Source organism: Haemorhous mexicanus, chromosome 9 (genome assembly GCF_027477595.1).
Source record: "Haemorhous mexicanus isolate bHaeMex1 chromosome 9, bHaeMex1.pri, whole genome shotgun sequence".
NCBI lineage: Eukaryota > Metazoa > Chordata > Aves > Passeriformes > Fringillidae > Haemorhous > Haemorhous mexicanus.
Genome location: NC_082349.1, coordinates 24,785,514 through 24,805,917, shown reverse-complemented (window position 1 = coordinate 24,805,917; position 20,404 = coordinate 24,785,514). Strand labels below are relative to the sequence as shown.

General features: G+C 45.0%; 2 protein-coding genes across 7 annotated transcripts in view; one reads left to right on the top strand and one right to left on the bottom strand.

Annotated features, from left to right (window-relative positions):
* TPR (translocated promoter region, nuclear basket protein) overlaps window positions 1-1,203 on the top strand; it is a 33,472-nt gene extending 32,269 nt beyond the window's left edge. For all 5 annotated transcript variants that reach the window (XM_059854558.1, XM_059854555.1, XM_059854557.1 and 2 more), the window contains exons 50-51: window positions 28-126; window positions 983-1,203. In XM_059854558.1, coding sequence (XP_059710541.1) covers window positions 28-126; window positions 983-1,038 — 155 coding nt within the window. In that variant the 3' untranslated portion in view covers window positions 1,039-1,203. The remainder of the gene's footprint in view (window positions 1-27; window positions 127-982) is intronic.
* Window positions 1,143-19,746, bottom strand: PRG4 (proteoglycan 4). Of its 2 annotated transcripts, XM_059854559.1 has the most exons (12): window positions 19,637-19,746; window positions 18,999-19,097; window positions 16,602-16,724; window positions 14,435-14,554; window positions 10,960-11,061; window positions 5,448-9,449; window positions 4,540-4,626; window positions 4,027-4,166; window positions 3,237-3,393; window positions 2,504-2,683; window positions 2,258-2,383; window positions 1,143-1,339 (listed from the first exon to the last, which is right to left on the bottom strand). In XM_059854559.1, the coding sequence occupies exons 2-12, from the start codon at window positions 19,093-19,095 to the stop codon at window positions 1,236-1,238; spliced, it is 5,238 nt and encodes a 1,745-aa protein (XP_059710542.1). In that variant the 5' UTR covers window positions 19,096-19,097; window positions 19,637-19,746; the 3' UTR covers window positions 1,143-1,235. The 2 variants fall into 2 exon arrangements, with proteins under 2 accessions (XP_059710542.1, XP_059710543.1); XM_059854560.1 differs by lacking the exon at window positions 16,602-16,724 and having other exon boundaries at window positions 19,637-19,744.
* Window positions 19,747-20,404: the final 658 nt, after the last annotated feature.

The following is a 20,404-nucleotide window of genomic DNA, read 5'->3' as shown; positions in this document are numbered from 1 at the left end:
TTCTTTCTGCACTGCCTCTCCCCACAGACACGAGCAGCACTCAGCCCAAGTCCCTGCGCCGTGTCCGGCTGCAGCCCCCAACACTGAGGACGGGCGTGCGTGGCCGGCAGTTCAACAGGCAGAGGGGTAAGTGCTCCTGGCTGCTTCCAGCTGGCCTTGCTGGCAGGCAGGGAGTGAGTGAGTGACACAGCAGCCCTGCCCTCCAGTGTGACCCTGAGCTCTAGTTTGGCTTTAGCGTGTTAGGCTGAGCAGGTTTCGGACAGGCAAACTTCCTTCTGCAGTGGCACCTGGCTCTTATCAGTAGAGAGAATGTAAAATGCATTAATCTTCAAAGTTTTAAAGGATGGTTCCAGAAGTCTGTTAGGACAGCAGTTTAGAAAATTCTGGTTTTAGCATTGGAGGAGTTTCCATTTGGTACATTAAGGATTCCAGTTATATCAATGTGTACTCATTGAAAAAAGCTTTATTGGAAGTATTACAGGTTTTTCAGTGTCATAGAGTTAAACCATGGCAAGAAATTATTTTTGCAACTTCTGTACTAAAAAAAAAAGGCTTTGATGGGTTTTTGTTCTGTTTTGCATTATTTTAACGTTGTAGAAGACTCAATATTAGCATTGAAATATAGATTAGCTGGTATTTTAAGGGGAAAAAAATAAGGAGATGGGACTAGGATAGAGTTTCTTCCATCTGTCACCATTTTTTTTAATAAGAAGGAGGAGGGACTAACTGATTTCAGATGTGGTAAGAATCCTCTGCTCATTGGTTTGGCTCAGGATCATAAGTCACCTCCAGCCTTTTGCATGACACAGGTGACATGTACATGTGTCATGAGGCTTAGGGGGAGAGAGGGGGAACTTGAACTGTATTGGAAAGGAACCACTCCACAGCCCTGACAATTCTTTAGGGAATGAAGAAGTATCACCTGTGCAATGGTTGATTAGAAGGGTTTATACTAATGCACTTGTTTTCTTTGCCTGCACAGGTGTAACTCATGCCATGGGAGGCAGAGGAGGCCTGAACAGAGGAAACATTAGTTAAATGAAATGTAAAGGACTTCCAGCTGTGTATACAAAATGCCAGTTTGCCTGTGATTGCTTAGTGTAATGAAGCCAGAGCTTGAAGCAGCATTTTAATACTTAGAGTTGTGTGCACATATTTCAATGTCTTTTATTAATAAAATTAGAAAAAACATTGACATCCAAATGGCATCTTGATTTAAACTCCTCTGCTGTGCATCACTTGCTGGGACAGTTGTACCAGTCTTTGGTTACAGTCTTTCCTGTGAGAGCAGTTACAGGCCGTGCTATTCTTTTGCCAATATCCAAACTGTAGTACCGATCTGAAAGGAAGAGAGGTCAGGATTAAATTCCAGAAACTACATTTAATTCATGGGAAGAATTCACAAATTCAAGCCTGCATTTTAATGTCACTTAGGCCTGGATAACAGATTTACTGTTCCATGTGCATACAGGGAGCTGAGAGGCTCCAACAATAAATTTCTGTCCTCAGCTTTATTTTTCAGGTGTCCTTGGTTGCAGTAAGTTTTATGGCATTGCTAATAATTAAATCTGTCCCAAGAGCAGGAGCAGGGAAGAATGTTCTTATGTTGCTAGAACACAGAAATAGTCTTAAGAATTTGGAAATCAAACTAACTGCATCCACAACAATCCTGTACCCCCTACAGAAGTGGGAAGTCTGTGGTCCCTGAGTGTGAATGAGCCTGTGACCTCCAAGATGAGGAATTGGATCTTACTGACAGGGACTTTAATAGCCTGGTTTTGGGTATGGCTTGTTCTTAGAGCTATTTAGTTTTTTGAAAACTGAGGAATGCTTATAAGGGATCCTGGCTGGGGGAATGAGTCTACCTAATGCAGGATCAAAATACTTTATTTGAGCTTAGTCAAGTGGTTCATCTCCCTCCTTTTTATGTTTTGTCAGAAACATAGTTCCATAGAAGCCATTGAAAAACTTGCTGTGTTGTGATCCAAAGACTTAGTCTATCATTAACATAATCCTTCATTTAAGGTTTGTCCCTTTACAAGGTTGAACTCCCTGGCAATGCGTTCCCCAATTGGTTGCTTTGAACCTCATTCATTGGTTCACATTGTCCTGATTTTTAATAGAAACATCTCTTGATTATGGGCAACATTTTAATTCTCAGGACTTTTTAGTAGTGCTGAAAGCAGTACCACAAGTACTTTCTTCCCCATCCCCATATCTTTTGAGGACTATAGTGATGTGCTTTAGTTTTACTTACTGTAAGAGAAGGCATAGTAGTCATAGCCATCGGGCTTGTTCTGGTTGGGCACAGAGAGAGTTGAGTGGACAACCTTGGGGAGCCCTCTCCAGTACGTTGTCATTTGGATTTCCTTGCGCAGAACTCCTGCAAGCAAAAGGAACCCTCCGTGAGAAGCTGTGTCCCTACAGCCATTAAAACCTTCCAAACACAATGTTGTGTCAGAGGTGAAAGCATCTGTGTAAGAGAGCCTTAGTGCCCCCTTACCTGAGGCATGGGGGTTGATCCTGACGGTGCGGATGACGGTCGGCATTCGCACAGCACGCTGGAAGCGCCGCCGGATGACAACTCTGGGGACAAAGGCTGGGTATCTGATGGTGACCCGGGCTCTTCTTTGACACTTCTTGGCTGGTTCTTGTCTGTACACGTACTGCTGCATGTTTCCATCTAAAATAAACGCTTGTTTTGTTAGTTTAAAAAATATAATCCCCCCCCAAAAACACCCAACTTGATCAGGTATGAAAATATCATTGTATTCTTATCACACACAGGGAATCAATAACAAATAACATTCTTGTGGCAGTACATAATTCATGTAAGATAAGGAAATTACTTTAAAATAGGAAATCAGAAATAGAGATGGAAATTTTCACACACAGTTATGAACTACCAAGACTAAAGTCTTCCCTTCTCTAATTAACTTGAGACTAAAATAGCTTTACCACCAGATAAAACTTATTTCAATGTTCAGCCAGTACAGTACTTGATTCCTGGATTCTCACCCTTACAGACCTGGTTTAAAATGCACTGAAAGACCTCCAAGTTCTAGTACAAAGTTTTTAAAGCTTCAGGCTATTTTTGAGTACCTGGAACACTGGCATCACTTGTGTTTCTGTGTTTGAAAGAAATAGGTCTTGGGTCAAGAGAAACAGTGAATTCCTGACTAAGGCAATTCAAGCCCCTTTTGATGTTCCCTGAACTCCAGGAATACCAGACATACCTCTTTTGATAAAATAAACAGATTCTGGTCTGCTGTTGTATCTTGCCACAGGGAGGGTTGCTACTATTCTCCCACTTAACCCTGCAAATCCAGTCGCGAGAGGTTTGGGATAGCCATTATCCATAACACCATTAGTGAAACGCCAGTACAGGGGACCCTGAGCATTTAAGGGGAAAAAAAAAAATACAAGAAAAAAAAAGAGCTTTAGAGGAAGTTAATTCCTGGTTATTCATCTGCAAAACAAACATGAAGAATAATCATAAACAAGCACTAGCACTTTGATAGCTACATTGTAAATCTGACTGGAATCACTCCTACATCCATACAAATGGGATAAAACTACAACTTCATTAGGCACCTCCTGCAGCTCTTTAACCTTTGAGTAGGGCAAGAGTATTTTAGAAGCTAATTTTAAGAGGAGTTACTGAACAAAGGGGTTTCTTTTCTAAATCTCTTAAATTTTCATAGATACAACAAGCAGCTTGAATTCCAGGACTGAGTGATTTATTGGGAAGTAACTGCATGACAGCTTTAATGAGGCCTGGGCATTTCATTAGCATTTTATTTCAAGCTGGGAAACATACTAGGAATAAGTTTAGGCAATCTTTTTCCCTAGTATTCAAAGGCCCTCTCCTCTCATCCTGCTGTTCCCTGGGAGCAGAGCCCGACTCCTCAGCTGTCCCATCCTCTCAGGGAGTTGTGCAGAGCCAGAAGGTTCCCCTGAGCCTCCTTTTCCCCCAGCTGCTCCTCATCAGCCTCGCCCCATCGTGCCGGCCGGGACCACTCCCACCTTGATGAAGAAGGTTTTCCCATCGCAGTTGCACCTGGAGAAGACGGAGTCGATGGGCGAGGGGATGCCCCAGCCGTCGCTGATCCGGCGGGGGTTGGTGGTCGGCGGGCTCCGGCCGTTCAGCAGCCAGTAATAGTGACCTGGAGGGGGGGACAGGCGTGAGGTGCGTCGGGGACATCGCCGTCCTGTCCCGGGAACAGCGAGGGGACAGGCCGTCCTGACCCGGGGGACGAGGCTGAGCCGGCCCCATGAGGGACCTGAGGGGACGGACTCTGGGCTCGGGAGAGTTTCGTGAGGGGTGAGGGGCGCCGGGGCGAGTGAGGGAGGAAAAAGAGGAGGAAGAGCGACGGGGCAGGTGAAGGAGGAGGAGGGGAATGTGACGGTGAAGGTGAAGGATTGGATTCAGGGAAGCTGAGGGAGGAGGAGGAGGCTGGGGCAGGTGAGGGAGGAGGGCCGGGGCCGGAGGAACCGGGCCCTGCCGGGGCAGGTGGAGGATGTTCGGAGCAGTCTCACCTCGGAAGACAGCCAGGGTGCCATTGGGCAGGGCCACCATGCCGTCCGCTGGCTTGCCGCTGCACAGGTCCTTCTCGTCGTTCTTCTCTGCAAACACAGCCAGATGGGTTTGTTTAAGGTTTCACGAGAACGGCCTTAGCTTTCCCCTCGGCCCCGCCGGTGGGCCAGGGATTAATTCCAAATCGGGGACGTGTTCTCGGGAATGTTGGCTCTGGTGCTGTGGCCCCGGCAGTGCCGAGTGACCAGGTGTGGGTGTCTTTGCTTATTGCCACCTAAGTACCTGTAATTCAGGAAAACACCTACAAGCACCTCATGTGCTACATGCTTTAGGATTTTATTATTCCTTTAAGCTGCTTTGGCGGCTTCTCCTCCCTCTCGTTATTTCTTTAAAAAATAAACCTTCATTTAAATATAAAGGATGAATCTCTTTTAGACTGAAATTCAAGTATTTTGCATCTAAACCCCTAGTTTTTTTCCCCAAAATATCTTTCAGTATCTGATACAAAAATTGCCCAAGAACCTGCAGGCTATGATCGTTTGATTAAAATAAACAAAGGGCATGAAAAAGGCTGTGGCAAAAAGCAAGGCAAGAGACTTCTTGTCTCTTTTATAGGACATTTTTAGTAGGTGGCTGCAAAACACCAGGTTAGGTACCATGAGGGAGGGTAGGATTTGCAGCCTGACTTCTAGCAGTTTTTTCATGGGATTTAGAAATTTCTCGTCTTTTTCCTTGACTTTTTGTCTGTTTTCACCTTCTACAATAGCAAGCAGGAGGAGGAGAAACTTAAACAATTTTCAGTAGGACAAATTACTGAAACCAATTAATTTAGATAGTGTTCTAAACTACCTGGAGAATTTAGTTAACTCCACAGCTGCTGCTGCTTTCATACCTGCTGGAATGCACTTACCTGGTGTTTCTCCAGGGAACATTGGCAGGTCCCCAACTTGTATTAAAGGCTTGATTATCTCAGGCTCTTTTGCTGGCAGAGTTTCAGGTTCAATTGGATGAGGCTCTTCTGTGGCCTCAGTGACCTCCTGGAAATGTATTGTTGGCTTGGATGTCCCATTAGACACAAGATACATTTCTTCTATTGTGTCCTTTTTATCCCTTGTTGTGGTTTCTTTGGTAACTGTAGTTACCTCTTCTTTGGCAGTACCAGGGGCCTTTTCAGTGACATCTTCCATTTCTTTTTCAGGTGTGGTGCCCATTTCTTTAATGGTTGTTTCCTCTTTTTTACCAGCTGTTGTCATCTCCACAATAATACAGGTAGCACCTGGGCTGTCTTTGTCTGCTGCTGGCCCAGCCTGCTCAGTGTCTGTAGTTGTCTCTTTTTCATTTGGTGTTACAGCCTCACTTGGCTGAGGAGTTGAATCTTCGTTGATGGTTGTTACCAACACAGTAGGACTGGGCAAGGGAGCTGTGGCTGCTGGTGTTGCAGTCTTGGTGTCTGTAGAAGTTGTTTCTGATTCAGCTGCTGCAGTGACAGGTTCCTTGGCTGTAGGAGCTGTGTTTGGAATGTCATCCATACCTTTAGGAGAATCTCCTGGTTTAGCTGTTGTCACTATAGCAACAGTAACTGTGTCTTTCCCAGTTGCAGCTGTGAAAATGTCTTTAAGCAGAGTAGTTCTGTCTTTCTTTGGTGTTGTTGTCTCCTTGTTCTCCACTGTGGTATCTGAAAGCATCATGCCTGCCGCAGTTGTGGGGGAGTCTTTCCCAACTGTTGTGGGTGCAGCACTGCTAGGAGGAACCGTGGCTTTACTGGTCTCAGGGGCTACAGGGATGGTTGGAGAGTCAGCATCCTCTGCTTTAGGGATGGTGGGAGAGTCTGCCTTGGTTGTTGGCTCTTCTGGGGTTGTTTCTTCAGGTTTGGAGGTGGTGGGAGAGTCTGCCAAGGTGGTTGGCTCCTCTGGGGTTCGCTCTTTGGGTTTGATCGTTGTCGGCTCCTCTGGGGTTGTCTCCTCTGGTTTGGGAGTTGTCGGCTCCTCTGGGGTTGTCTCCTCTGGTTTGGGAGTTGTTGGCTCCTCTGGGGTTGTCTCCTCTGGTTTGGGAGTTGTCGGCTCCTCAGGGCTTGTCTCCTCTTGTTTGGGAGTTGTCGGCTCCTCTGGTGCTGTCGGCTCCTCTGGGGTTGTTGGTTCCTCTGGGGTTGTCTCCTCTGGGGCTGGTGTTGTTGGTTCCTCTGGGGTTGTCTCCTCTGGTGGTGGTGTTGTGGGCTCCTCAGGGCTTGTCTCCTCTGGTGGGGGGGTTGTCTCCTCTGGTGGTGGTGTTGTGGGCTCCTCTGGGGTTGTCTCCTGTGGTGCTGGTGTTGTTGGCTCCTCTGGGGTTGTCTCCTCTGGTGCTGGTGTTGTTGATTCCTCTGGGGCTGGTGTTGTTGGTTCCTCTGGTGCTGGTGTTGTCGTCTCCTCTGGTGGGGGGGTTGTCTCCTCTGGTGGTGGTGTTGTTAGTTCTTCTGGGGTTGTCTCCTCTGGTGCTGGTGTTGTTGGCTCCTCTGGGGTTGTCTCCTCTGGTGGTGGTGTTGTAGGCTCCTCAGGGCTTGTCTCCTCTGGTGGGGGGGTTGTCTCCTCTGGTGTTGGTGTTGTGGGCTCCTCTGGGGTTGTCTCCTCTGGTGGGGGGGTTGTCTCCTCTGGTGCTGGTGTTGTTGACTCCTCTGGGGTTGTCTCTTCAGGTTTGGGAGTTGTTGGCTCCTCTGGGGTTGTCTCCTCTGGTGTTGGTGTTGTTGGCTCCTCTGGGGTTGTCTCCTCTGGTTTGGGAGTTGTCGGCTCCTCTGGGGTTGTCGGTTCCTCTGGGGTTGTCTCCTCTGGTGGTGTTGTTGTAGGCTCCTCAGGGCTTGTCTCCTCTGGTGGGGGGGTTGTCTCCTCTGGTGCTGGTGTTGTGGGCTCCTCTGGGGTTACCTCCTCTGGTGGTGGCGTTGTGGGCTCCTCTGGGGTTGTCTCCTCTGGTGCTGGTGTTGTTGGTTCCTCTGGTGCTGGTGTTGTTGGTTCCTCTGGTACTGGTGTTGTCGTCTCCTCTGGTGGGGGGGTTGTCTCCTCTGGTGCTGGTGTTGTTGGCTCCTCTGGGGTTGTCTCCTCTGGTGGTGGCATTGTAGGCTCCTCAGGGCTTGTCTCCTCTGGTGGGGGGGTTGTCTCCTCTGGTGTTGGTGTTGTGGGCTCCTCTGGGGTTGTCTCCTCTGGTGCTGGTGTTGTTGGCTCCTCTGGGGTTGTCTCCTCTGGTGCTGCTGTTGTTGGCTCCTCTGGGGTTGTCTCCTCTGGTGCTGGTGTTGTTGGCTCCTCAGGGGTTGTCTCCTCTGGTGCTGGTGTTGTGGGCTCCTCTGGGGTTACCTCCTCTGGTGGTGGCGTTGTAGGCTCCTCTGGGGTTGTCTCCTCTGGTGCTGCTGTTGTGGGCTCCTCTGGGGTTGTCTCCTCTGGTGCTGGTGTTGTTGGTTCCTCTGGTGCTGGTGTTGTCGTCTCCTCTGGTGGGGGGGTTGTCTCCTCTGGTGCTGGTGTTGTTGGCTCCTCTGGGGTTGTCTCCTCTGGTGGTGGCGTTGTAGGCTCCTCAGGGCTTGTCTCCTCTGGTGGGGGGGTTGTCTCCTCTGGTGTTGGTGTTGTGGGCTCCTCTGGGGTTGTCTCCTGTGGTGCTGGTGTTGTTGGCTCCTCTGGGGTTGTCTCCTCTGGTGCTGCTGTTGTTGGCTCCTCTGGGGTTGTCTCCTCTGGTGCTGGTGTTGTTGGCTCCTCTGGGGTTGTCTCCTCTGGTGCTGGTGTTGTTGGCTCCTCTGGGGTTGTCTCCTCTGGTGCTGCTGTTGTTGGCTCCTCTGGGGTTGTCTCCTCTGGTGGTGGCGTTGTAGGCTCCTCTGGGGTTGTCTCCTCTGGTGCTGGTGTTGTTGGCTCCTCTGGGGTTGTCTCCTCTGGTGCTGCTGTTGTTGGCTCCTCTGGGGTTGTCTCCTCTGGTGGTGGCGTTGTAGGCTCCTCTGGGCTTGTTTCCTCTGGTGTTGGTGTTGTGGGCTCCTCTGGGGTTGTCTCCTCTGGCAGGGGGGTTGTCTCCTCTGGTGCTGCTGTTGTTGGCTCCTCTGGGGTTGTCTCCTCTGGTGCTGGTGTTGTTGGCTCCTCTGGGGTTGTCTCCTCTGGTGCTGCTGTTGTTGGCTCCTCTGGGGTTGTCTCCTCTGGTGCTGGTGTTGTTGGCTCCTCTGGGGTTGTCTCCTCTGGTGCTGGTGTTGTTGGTTCCTCTGGGGTTGTCTCCTCTGGCAGGGGGGTTGTCTCCTCTGGTGCTGGTGTTGTTGACTCCTCTGGGGTTGTCTCCTCTGGTGCTGCTGTTGTTGGCTCCTCTGGGGTTGTCTCCTCTGGTGCTGGTGTTGTTGGCTCCTCTGGGGTTGTCTCCTCTGGTGCTGGTGTTGTTGGTTCCTCTGGGGTTGTCTCCTCTGGTGCTGGTGTTGTTGGCTCCTCTGGGGTTGTCTCCTCTGGTGCTGGTGTTGTTGGCTCCTCTGGGGTTGTCTCCTCTGGTGCTGCTGTTGTTGGCTCCTCTGGGGTTGTCTCCTCTGGTGCTGCTGTTGTTGGCTCCTCTGGGGTTGTCTCCTCTGGTGCTGCTGTTGTTGGCTCCTCTGGGGTTGTCTCCTCTGGTGCTGGTGTTGTTGGCTCCTCTGGGGTTGTCTCCTCTGGTGCTGGTGTTGTTGGCTCCTCTGGGGTTGTCTCCTCTGGTGTGGGGCTGGTGGGAGGCTCAGTGTCAGTTGCTGCTGCCTCAGTGGCATCAGGGGTTGGGTCTTGTGTTGGGGGCAGGTCGGTCGCGTCCATTTCAGTCAGTGGCTCCTCTGTGGCATCAGGGGTCACATCTGCTGTATCCGGAGTGGGAGGCTCGGCTTCAGTCGCTGGTTCCTCTGTGGCCTCAGGGGTTGTCTCTGCAGGTTCTGTGGTTGGGGCAGGAGTAGTCACTTGGATTTCAGGATCTACAGAACAAATACAATTTCAGTTCAGCCATTGGAATTCCTATGCAGGAGGTATTGCCTATAATTGTATTACGCCCATTAGCTATAGGTGCTTCCTTTGGAATAGCAAGTCCTTTTTTAACAGCCAGACTAACCTGGACCGGGTGAAATGGGAGTTCGTTTTGTCTGCATGGGACTTTGCAGCAGCTCAGCTCAGTTTTAGCTGATCCATCCCTTTTGGCCAGCCTGGTGCTGCCCCAGTTCAGGGTTTAGTTTGGTGCCTATTGGTGGAGCTGCCTGGGGTTTCCTGCTGTTTTCATGGAAAGGAAGCCACTTAAAAAATAGTCCTTCTAACAGACCACTTCCCTGTCGGTTATTTTGATTTATTCCACTGCCCTACATTATAACTTAGTCTGCGCCAACAACCTGGAATCAGTGGAGAGAGGTAGGGAAAGAGGATGAAAATCATTCCTGAACACAGAGCCCTGACTGCATCTCCTGCTGTATCTTTGTTCCTTGGGTTGTTTTCTTCATTGTAATGTATGGATTTAATGTTCTCCTTACTTGTATTTATAGTTACATTGATATGAGTCAAATTGTTATTCAGCAAGAAGAGTAAATGCTTCTGCATTTCAATCTCTCCCTAAGTATTCTCTCTCTGAGATTTTGCAGATTAGTTCTACGTTCACAAATGTTGTGTGTTTAGTATGAGCAGAATATTGCAGAATAGGTTTCACTCCCATCTCATGTATCTGAAATACCACAAGCCAGCTGGAATCCTGTTAACGGTTATTTGAATTTCCCTAATTTTCTTTCATTTAACCCACTATATGGATTTTAGGTTTTGGGGGGGATTTTTTGTTGGTTTTTGTTTTGGTTTTGTTCTTTTGGTTTTTTTTTTTTTTTTTTTTTTGTAGTAGGAAATTGGAACAGCAGAAAATAAATACTCCAAATCTAAAACAGAAAGAAGAAGAGGGTGGGAGAATTAAAATATTGACTGACTTCTAGGGTCTTTTCAATTGTGCTTCAGGTTCAAACTGGTCTCCTGAGTTATCACTTCAAATGCTGGAACACACTACCAAAGAACACAGGAAAGCAGCATATTTTCCAGTCAGAAAGAATAAATAAATAAATAAATGTGTTTTCCAAAGCAGCATAAGGCATGGCTTGATTGATGCTAGAGGAACCTGCTAGAACATTTTCCTGTGCTGCCAGTTCACCACTGTCCCACCCTTCCTGTTCCAGCCCTGGATGCTGTCCAAGACTGACAATGGTCAGTACCCTGTTTTTAGAGGATGTGTGTGACAATCCAATAGAGACACAGGAGACACCTCTCTGCACCATCTGTGCTAAGTGAACTCTCCAAAGTCTTGAGGACTCGGTGAGGTAATCAGTTTATAAACCAAGTGCTTCCAAGCTTGGTAACTGTCTGGTAATGTCTAGGATCAGCTTTCTATTTCCAGAGCAGGAAAATGGTCTTTAATTTTCCTTCAGGTAACACCCATCCTGGTGCATCCATATACTTGCTTACCTTCCCCAGTTTCCTCTGGTGACTCTTCCTCATCTATGGAGGACCTTTTAGATGTTGATTTGTTTTCTGGGGGAGTCTCCGGGGTTGGCTTTTCTGTGTGCGCTAAAAGAGAGAAGTGCTCCCATTAACAGATTATTTGATCTTTATAGATGCTTGGTGTCAACTGTATAAGAGTGATTACAACATTTCTGTGACCATCTCCCATTTAAAACTAAGTTTCTTCTCATTTATAGGATTCTTTACACAATTATTTGTGTGAAAAAGAGCAAAAAATACTCTTTTGATCCTAAAGTGTTTAATCACAGATGGGAGCAATATTTTTCCCAGAAGTTTGAGGTGAAGTATTATTAGCTAATGGCAATTTTGAGGTGGGAAAAGAGATTAATTCTGAGTGGAGCTCTATGTTCTGAAAATTTGTCTTATTTTTTTCACTACGGATGACTTGACTTTCTTGACTAAACTATTTGACTTTCACTACAGATAACTAACTCTAGTGGAAATAGGAGTTAGCCTCTTAGCTAAGAATTTACTTTGATAATCTCCTTGCAGTTCTTCAGATGTGATAATTTTACTTTGATAATCTCCTTGCAGTTCTTCAGATGTGATAATTGTTTTGGAGAGATATTTTAAAAGAAATGGTTTCCTTGAGGTAAACAGGAGCTAGAAAGCAGGCATGGACCAAGGAAACAACATGGGTCTTAAGCTAACTTCTAGCAGGCTGAGTTTTAGGAGAAATAAGAGGTTGTGTTCAGATTTTTCAGCTCTGAAGAGTAAATGGAAATTCAATTGCATCCAGTAAGAGCCAGATAATATTTTGTAATTAATTGTTGGCCAAATTGTACAATTGGAAATGAGCTACTAGCATAGCCTTGTAGAAGGAACTTGTTAATTTTGAAGGAAATGTGATGGAGCTCAGGGAACTGGCCAAGTTATTTTGATCCAACCAAGGGCCTGGTGACTGCCATAGGTGTGTGCAATCAGCTTTTTACAAAAGGAATGGTATTTTTGTCTCCAAGGGATGACCATGGTTTCAAAAGATTACTTTCACAGTGAGCTAGTGCTCAAAACAAGGTTGGGTATTGCACTATATCCTGAAACCTTTATTGAGGAAGAGAGAGAAATTGTTGTAGTTGAAGATGAATGACTCCTTTGAAAGCAAATTGCTGGGGAGGGGAATGTTTTGCTTATGTGTGTACATGTATTCAGGGATTAAAGAGCTTTTGGAGAACAGGGAAGATAACAGTGAGCTCTGGATATGCATTGTACACTTGGCTTTACTGTACAGAAGAAAATGTTCAGAGGATGCTAAAACAGCAAATTTATTCCAAGAGGTTTAACAGATTTCTCAGTTATTCACACACAGTTTAAATGGTAGAATACTGAATACAGTGGTTTGGGGGATTTCTGCTGGATCTTTTCGACAAAAATTGGTAGCAAAATTTAGTACAATACAGAAGAAAATCTTGAAGATTAGGAAGAGTTTATTAATTCTTCATTCTATTTTAACTGAAGAAGTGAAATGGTTTAGCAGTGTTTTGTGAGTGTTTGGGTATGATAAACTCAGCAGAAGGGGGGAAATATTAAGCAGCTTCATAAGCAGCAAATTCACCTCAATATGCTTCTAAGACCCTTCTCTAGACATTCAGCCAAAAATGCTCGATACAGACTCTATTTCAGCCTAAATTTCTGTGCAGTTGTGTGGCAAAGCCAAGCCACTATCCCAGCACTTGGGGACCACTTGGGTGAAGAGAACGAAATGATAATTGTGACCTGTGTTGTGTGTCATGCTTCAGGCTTTGGGAATTGGCTGCCTTGGAGGTGGGCTGCTCTGCGGATGCAGTGATCCTGTGCCAAGCCACATTTGCCAAGTGTGTTGACAGAAATTAATTAAGGTCTGTAGGTACCAGAAAGTTTAAGGACATGATGAAATTAAACATATTCTGTTGTTGTTTTTTTAGAGTTCATTTGCTGGTGTCCTTAAAGCTACATGAGGGCGGGACTGCACCTCCAGATCTGTGGCTTTGTGCTCAGCTGAAACCCCACCAGGCTCTGCAGCAAAGGACAGAACAAAAGAAGTGACTGCAGGTCAGTTTGATTTAGCCCTGGACTGAACTTGCCTAAAGGTAAAATGTGCGTTTCATTAAATTTTTTCTTGCTACACTGTGAACATGTGTGTGGTGGTACACATGTGACATCCAGTTCCTCCCTTGTGCCCCACAGGATGGGTTTCTGTGTTGGACTGCTCTTCCCATATTGGATTTTAGATGGGGAGAATGTAGGATGTGCATTTCTAATATGCTGCCAGTGACTGTGGTGACCCAAGCAAGTGGTCTGGAGCTCCAGGTAGTGCTATCCCAAGGCACAGAGTAGCCATTCCCCACTTTTGGATTTGGGAGGGGGGGGGGGGGGGAGATTTTAAGGGAGTTGAACTTTCCATAAAGTTGAACCTTTCACCTTGTTTTTATAGGATGAGCTCAGCTTTTTACTGCAATTAATTTATTCATCTTCCTAGTGGAAAAGGCCCTGGAGGGGTGCTGGGGACAGTGGCTAAATGTGAGCCAGGTATTGCCCAGGTAGACCAGAGGCAAGTGGCCCCTGGGCTGTTCCAGCCCTGGTGTGGGCACAGGCCCAGGGCTGTGGCTGTGCCATGTGCTGGCACTGCTGAGGGACCTCGAGTGCTGTGTCCTGTTCTGGCCCTCATGGCCAGAGAGACCTTGAGGGTCTGGAGCGTGTCCAGGGAAGGGAACGGGGCTGGGGAAGGGTCTGGAGCACCAGGAGGGGCTGAGGGAGCTGGGAAAGGGGCTCAGCCTGCAGAAAATGAGGCTCAGGAGGGACCTTGTGGCTCTGCACAACTCCTGACAGGAGGGGGCAGCTGGGGGGGTCAAGCTCTGCTCCCAGGAACATGGGATAGGACAAGAGAAAATGACCCCTAGGAGCACCAGGGGAAGTTTGGGTTCCCAGGCTACCCAGGGCAGGGGTAGAGTTCCCATCCCTGGAGGGATTTATAAGCTGTGTGAATGTGGCACTTGGAGGACATGTTTTAGTGGTGGCCTTGGCAGTGCTGGGGGAATGGTTGGATACAATGATCTCAAGAGGTCTTTTCCAAACAAATCCATTCTGATTCCCCAGTTCTCTCATTGAATTCTATTACTGATGGGCAGACCATATCCTTACACGTGGTATTCTGAGTAAGGCCTCTGACAGAGCATAGCTAGCGCCAAAAGAGCCTAATGTAAAATGCAACTTTAAACTCAGAATTCACAACTTTGTGATGGCTTCCAGGATATCTACCTGTATGTTTCCATAAAGTGTTCAGCTTTTGGAGAAGCTGGCCAATTTGTTTGTGAAATTAGGTTTTGTTATTTTTGTTCTGTTTTCTGTTTTTCAGTTGTCACCAAAGCCCACACAGTTTTGTTTATGGTAAAGCACCTCTACTTAAATATGTCTTGGAGAAACAGATGGAGAAATGTCTTACCCTCTTTACAGTGCTTGGCGTAGTCTGGGCAGCATTTTCCGTATCGCTCGCAGTCGGCATCGCAGTCACACTCCCTTCCCCTCTCGAAGGCTTCGAAGCAGCGTCCCTCGCAGGAGATGGCTGTAGAGGCAGAGAACACAGTCAGGCTTTGGGCCAGCTCACGTGCAACGCTGGGACCTCTCTACAGTGAAGTTGTTGGCTCGAGCTGGTGCCAAGAGCAGCTCCATAAAATCAGGTGCTTATCCTGGTTTGATCCAGGCTTTGTCTCTGATGTGGGGTTTGGATCAGGCAGTGCCACCAGAAGGGCACTGTGCCACGGCAGTGGCCATTGGATTGACAGTGCGATAGAACCTGACCGCCGCGTTCACTTTAGCCAGGTCCCACCGTAGGAGGCTTCTGCTTCCCCAGCCACAGAGCAGTGATCTCAAGTGATATTTAAATTCTGGGCGAGGTTTGCAGGAAGGTGTTCACCAGGGGATCCCTTTGCAACAAGAATGATGTGTCTACCAAAGCATTTCTGGAAAATAATTCACCTAATTAGGTGACAACGGAGTGTACCTGGTATGTCCAGGCAAACACTGCAACCTAATTGTGTGAACAGGTTAGCCAAGTTACCCCAAGACACCAGTTTGGAACTGTTTAATACAGTTCTTAAATTATTAGTACTAAAGGACTATATACCATGTTTTGACATGATTAATAACCACACAATTTTAATATTTCATGTTTGGTTAACTTCTGAAACTTCACTGACCAAACTGCTATTTCATATCAAATAATGACCATGTTGTGTTAGAGTGTGCACAGCTATTAGACTTCAGATAAAGCAATTTCTCCATATATGTCTCTATTGAAGTCATTGTCTCTGTGGCACACAAGGCATAAAATCATGTTTTACAGTTAAATGACTATCTAGAAAAATTAAGATTACTGTATAGGCAGATTCTGAGCATCTTTGGATTAGTGCAGTTGTGGAATCAGTGTTGATGCCAGTGGATCCATCCCACATGCACAGGTGAGAATTATTTTTATTATCTTAGGGAAAATTTTATTCATAAATAGTGTCTGGCATTTCTGTCATTTAGTCAGTGTAGATTCCACACTAGCTGGACAACAGTCCTTAGGCAGACTGCCTGCATCCTTTCAGGATGGCACCTCCTGTGCTTGCCTGGACTCACTGATTTAGAGTAGAACAGGGAAGACTTCCTCTAGCCTTAAATTTTGGGTAAATGTTGTGCAGAAGCCAGAATACTTTTAGAATCTGACCCACAATGAATAAATAGCCTCCATAATTAAAATGCCTCACTCTGCATTTTCAGCTGTGAGAAATGCTGATGTCCCCCCACAAAGCTAAATGAGGATGGGGAAGACTGAAGGGCAAAGTGTCCCCAGTGTGTGTCAGGGCAGCAGAACTGGAATTTTAGGGAATGCTAGGTCTGCATTTTGAACAACACTCAGTGGTGTTGCTGGTTCTGAGAAGTATTTGTTACTCCTGTAATCCTACTGGAACCACGGTGTAGTGTAACAAACTACTGTTATCCAAATCACTGATATTTCTGTCATTGGTGATTCCTAAGAATATGCTTTTAATGCTCAGTAAAGCAATAATCTGTTTTTATTTACATTGTGCAGTTTTGCCTATAAATAAAGCATAAATTAATACTCATCCAAACACCTTTTCCAGCAGACTCTGGACATGGTTCTGATCCAGAGTCAATTTCTGTCTATGGAAGGACACCCTGGCTTTGGATTAGACCCCACAGCATCCACACTTCTTAAATTTGAGTTGGAATGTGTCAGAATTTCTTTCTGCAAAACCCTGAATTGGCTTTTAACACTTTTTTTTCTTTGTCTAAGAGACAAACACATACAGTACAAATGCATTAAGGAGTAGAAAACAAACAGTAAACTGTTTTTGCCGATCTTGCCTAGTTCTGCTTTTGTAAAAAGCAAAATTCTTTGCTTGGCAATAACCTGTGGATACACAACTTTCTTTGGATTGCAAGAGGTTATCTTGAATATTTGAGGGGAACAGCAACACATGTATGAGAGGGAACAAGGACACAGCAAACCAACAGACATTTAAGCATTCAGAGGAGATGCTGGTGTGGTAGGGAGCTGGGAAGGGAATTTTGAGGAGAGGAACTGGCTGTGTTTGGGAACTTACCCACTGTGCAGACTTTCCTGAAGTCAGGGCAGCACTCCATGTAGTGGTGACAGTTAAAATCACACTGGCAGTCATGCTCTCTAGAGTACCCTGCCCCACATCTCCCTGTACAGCTCGATACATCTAAAATCACACAACACTGGCATAAGCATTGCCCAACCACAACGGTCCTTAAGGAAATGCTGAATGGAAAAGGACTAAAGTTTCTCTCTTTTTTTCCTACAGATTGTGGTTTCTTCACTCAGTACTGCAGAAGTTGAGGGCCTGGTGTGACCCCTCCTGAAGGTGTGGGGAGCAGAGGTTTGCTCTGAGCCAGCCTGAGGACCAGCAGCAGCATATTTTCAGGTTAGAGGGGTCTTCCACTGAGCTAACTTAACCCTTTTCTTTCGAAAACTAAGGAATCTTTGAGGATTGGTTCTGTAGTATGACCAGAGGCTTCCAAACTAGCCCCTTAGACAGTTTATCAGCTTTGCTAATTTACTTTCCAAATTAGTTCACCCTCTGTGTCATAATAGGTATGCATCTGCGCACCCATACCTGACAGACCCCCCTAGGTGTCTGATTTTTACTGCTGGTAATGCTGTTCCTAATAACCCATCTAATCAGGCTAGCTTGCAAACTGGAGAGCGCTGTCATAATAAATACAGGTCCCTGAAGCCATTTTTATTGGAAGTTTCAAAATCTGCTTACTCCCTACACTATATTTTTTTTTTCCCTGATGTCAGGGAGGAATTTGGTATCAGCTCTAAGGTTAAGAACAGTTGGAATTTAGCCCTGTAACTCCTATGAAGTACATTTTGTTAATTAGAAGATGATGTACTAGCAGACTAACAGAAAAGCTCATCCAATAATGGCTTTACTGTCTGACTGCTGGGAAATGCTGTCTAACAAGAAATGGTGCAGATAACAGGTGGTAAAACAAGACAGCAGGAGGTGTCTTGCTTTAACCTGTGAGCATTCCAGCTCGGCCTCGCTACCTTCGGCTGCCAAATCAGATATTCACCCTGCAACCCTCCCCTTCCTCTGAAATCTCTGAAAACATAACAGTTAACAGCTTCTTCTGGACATGAAACATGCAGGACCACAAGTGAAGCGTCCCTAAATACAAACAAAGAAGCTGAACAATCAGCAAGCCCAAACAGATAATCAGCTGAAACATTGAAGAACAACAAGGAAATAACATGTAACACAACACAACACCAAAGACAATTGCTAACAACAGACACTCCACGTGTGTGTGTCTGAAGGAAGAGCATGGGATAACAAATATTATATCTATTACATATACAGTGATTCTCAGCCAGTACTTGTAATGCTTGTTATCACTTTTCCACAAATAGAAAAGTGGAACTAAAGGATAACTGGAAACATTAATGGACTTGGGTTACTGGGCTATTAATACAGCAGTTGAAAAGACAAAATGGACATCTTCCTTTATGGATATATGCCCAATATATTGAACCCTTCTTCCTTTATGGAAAGAAAATAAGTCCAGTAGTTATATGGATATTATGTAGTAGTCCAGTAGTTGCACCTCTTCATTCATTTGCTTCTTTTCAGTTTATGACTTTTAAGTTATGGAGTTACTTATAAGGAAATTGCCTGAATGGTCCTGGTTGCTGTTGGCAAAAGTCTTTATTTTTGCTGAAACTGGTTGGAAGGCATCAACTATCAAGGGGTCAGTGTAAGGTCACATCTGGCATGGGGTGTGCCCTGAGGAACTTCTCGGATACATGGCATTGTGCCTTCTGCTATCAAGTAGTAATAAATCATTTTCTACCAGCAAGTAATACCTAGTGTCATCCCCCTGAAAATTTGAGAGCTATTAGAGAGCTGCAACAGTACAGATTTGCTAGGGGGCATGTTCTGCTTTTCCATAACAGTGTTAGTTTAGTAAGGAATCAATTACAAACCTTGAACTATCAAAGTCAAATAATTCCCCAAATTTGCCTCAGTGGTGTAATAATGGTGCATTTAATGGGAAAGCACTTAGCAAGGTAGAGACATTTCTTTCCCTGAGCTTATTGAAATATTTCTAGCCAACCTTTGTGGATATTCTCATGTTAGATTCTTTCTAAATCAAACTGCAAAGCACTAGTGCTAAATACATCAGTATGAGGGCAAGAGGCTCTGTAGGCTGTCTAAAGAATAAGCAATAGGTTCATATACATTTTACATTATATTTATATTTTTATGTTACTCCTCAAAAAAAGAGGACCATGCTACACCAGAATTTATTTATTAAAATATTCAGTGATGATAAAACTGAATCATATTTCCTATCTGAATAAAGTTCTAGAACTTAGTGTTTTTATAAAGATGCATTTGAAATATTCTTAATGTGTGTCAGGCACACACTCCTAGACACCCTCCCTTCAGCTTTGTGTGTTACAGTACCTTGAGAAGACACTTCTGGAATCAAGGACAGTGATAGGACCACCAGGGATATGCATAGTATGTTCCATGTGATCATAACTTTCAGGTACAACATCATTCCTAAAAAGAAATAATCTCACATCACTATCTACAATTGACTTAATTCATAATTTTTTAAAATGCTGTGCAAATCTTTATATATAAGACTAGCTTGATAAAAATGTAAAATAAATAATAAAACTGTTCAAGGAAAAATCGCTAATTTAGAATTGCTCCATAAATTCCCTCTTGATTATTAGTCAATTAGCCATTAAATTCTGCAGTATGACTATAGAAATTCATTATTAGCAATTAATGAAATAAATTTTTGCAGAAATCTATTACATGAAGACTGCAGTCACAGTCATTTTCTAACATGGGTGCACTTCAGCACAACAATGTTTAAAGTTATAACACTGATAAATGAAAATCTAAATGCTGAAAGAACATTAGTTATTCAGCAACATAATTTTATAAACCATAACCTAACATTGAAATATGTCAAATGGAAGCATAGGCTAAAAGTAAATCTTTCAAAAGGAAAACTTTGGATTTTCTGTCCCAGTTCCTTGTTCTCCTACTAGAGAAGAGCTCTAGGTAGAGACAGGTGTAGCACTTACCTAGCAGAGAGTGTGTCTGCTCCCAGGGCTGTTCCAGAGTCCTTATATATTGCTTTGGAACTATGCTGGGGTCAGGTAATTAGGCAGTTTGTTAAACACACCATCAATGACAGCTCATGACAGCAAACTTTCCACAGGGCTTGGAAGAGGGCCCGGATGACTAGACTAACAACACAACATCTGGAAAATACTCCCATTAAGAAAAACGATTACAGAAAAACTAAATAGGGACTTACTAGTCAAAACACATTTTGATTACTGAGAGAAATGAACAAATTGTCCTCAATGCAGCTGGAAGGCATTAGAGAGTATTGCAGAGCAATAAAAAATCATCACAGGCAAATGCTGAGCGTATTTTCTTTCCTGTCAAATGGAGCTTAGGTGACAGTAGCCTGAAATGATGCAGTTTTATCTGCTACTGATGGTGTATCTTCTCCAAAAAGCTGTGAGAGCTAATTCATACAGACATAAGTAATTCACCACTTGCACTGAATATTTTGTACTTTCCCCTGAACTGAAGGGAAACGCTGCCAAGGCATTGGCTAGAAATCAAAGAATTTAGTCAAATCACAAAGTTATTGAACATATGATATGTAAGACACCAAAAATGAATGAAAGAGGCCTTAATTGTTTTAATGGTCTTTGTGTTCATTGGTTCCAGATTCAGGATAGTGGAAATGTTCATTTGTAACTCTCAGAGACAAAGGAAGTTTTAACTGAAACTTTTACAGTTCTGACTTTGGTCTTTAGGAGGGATCTTTTATTCAG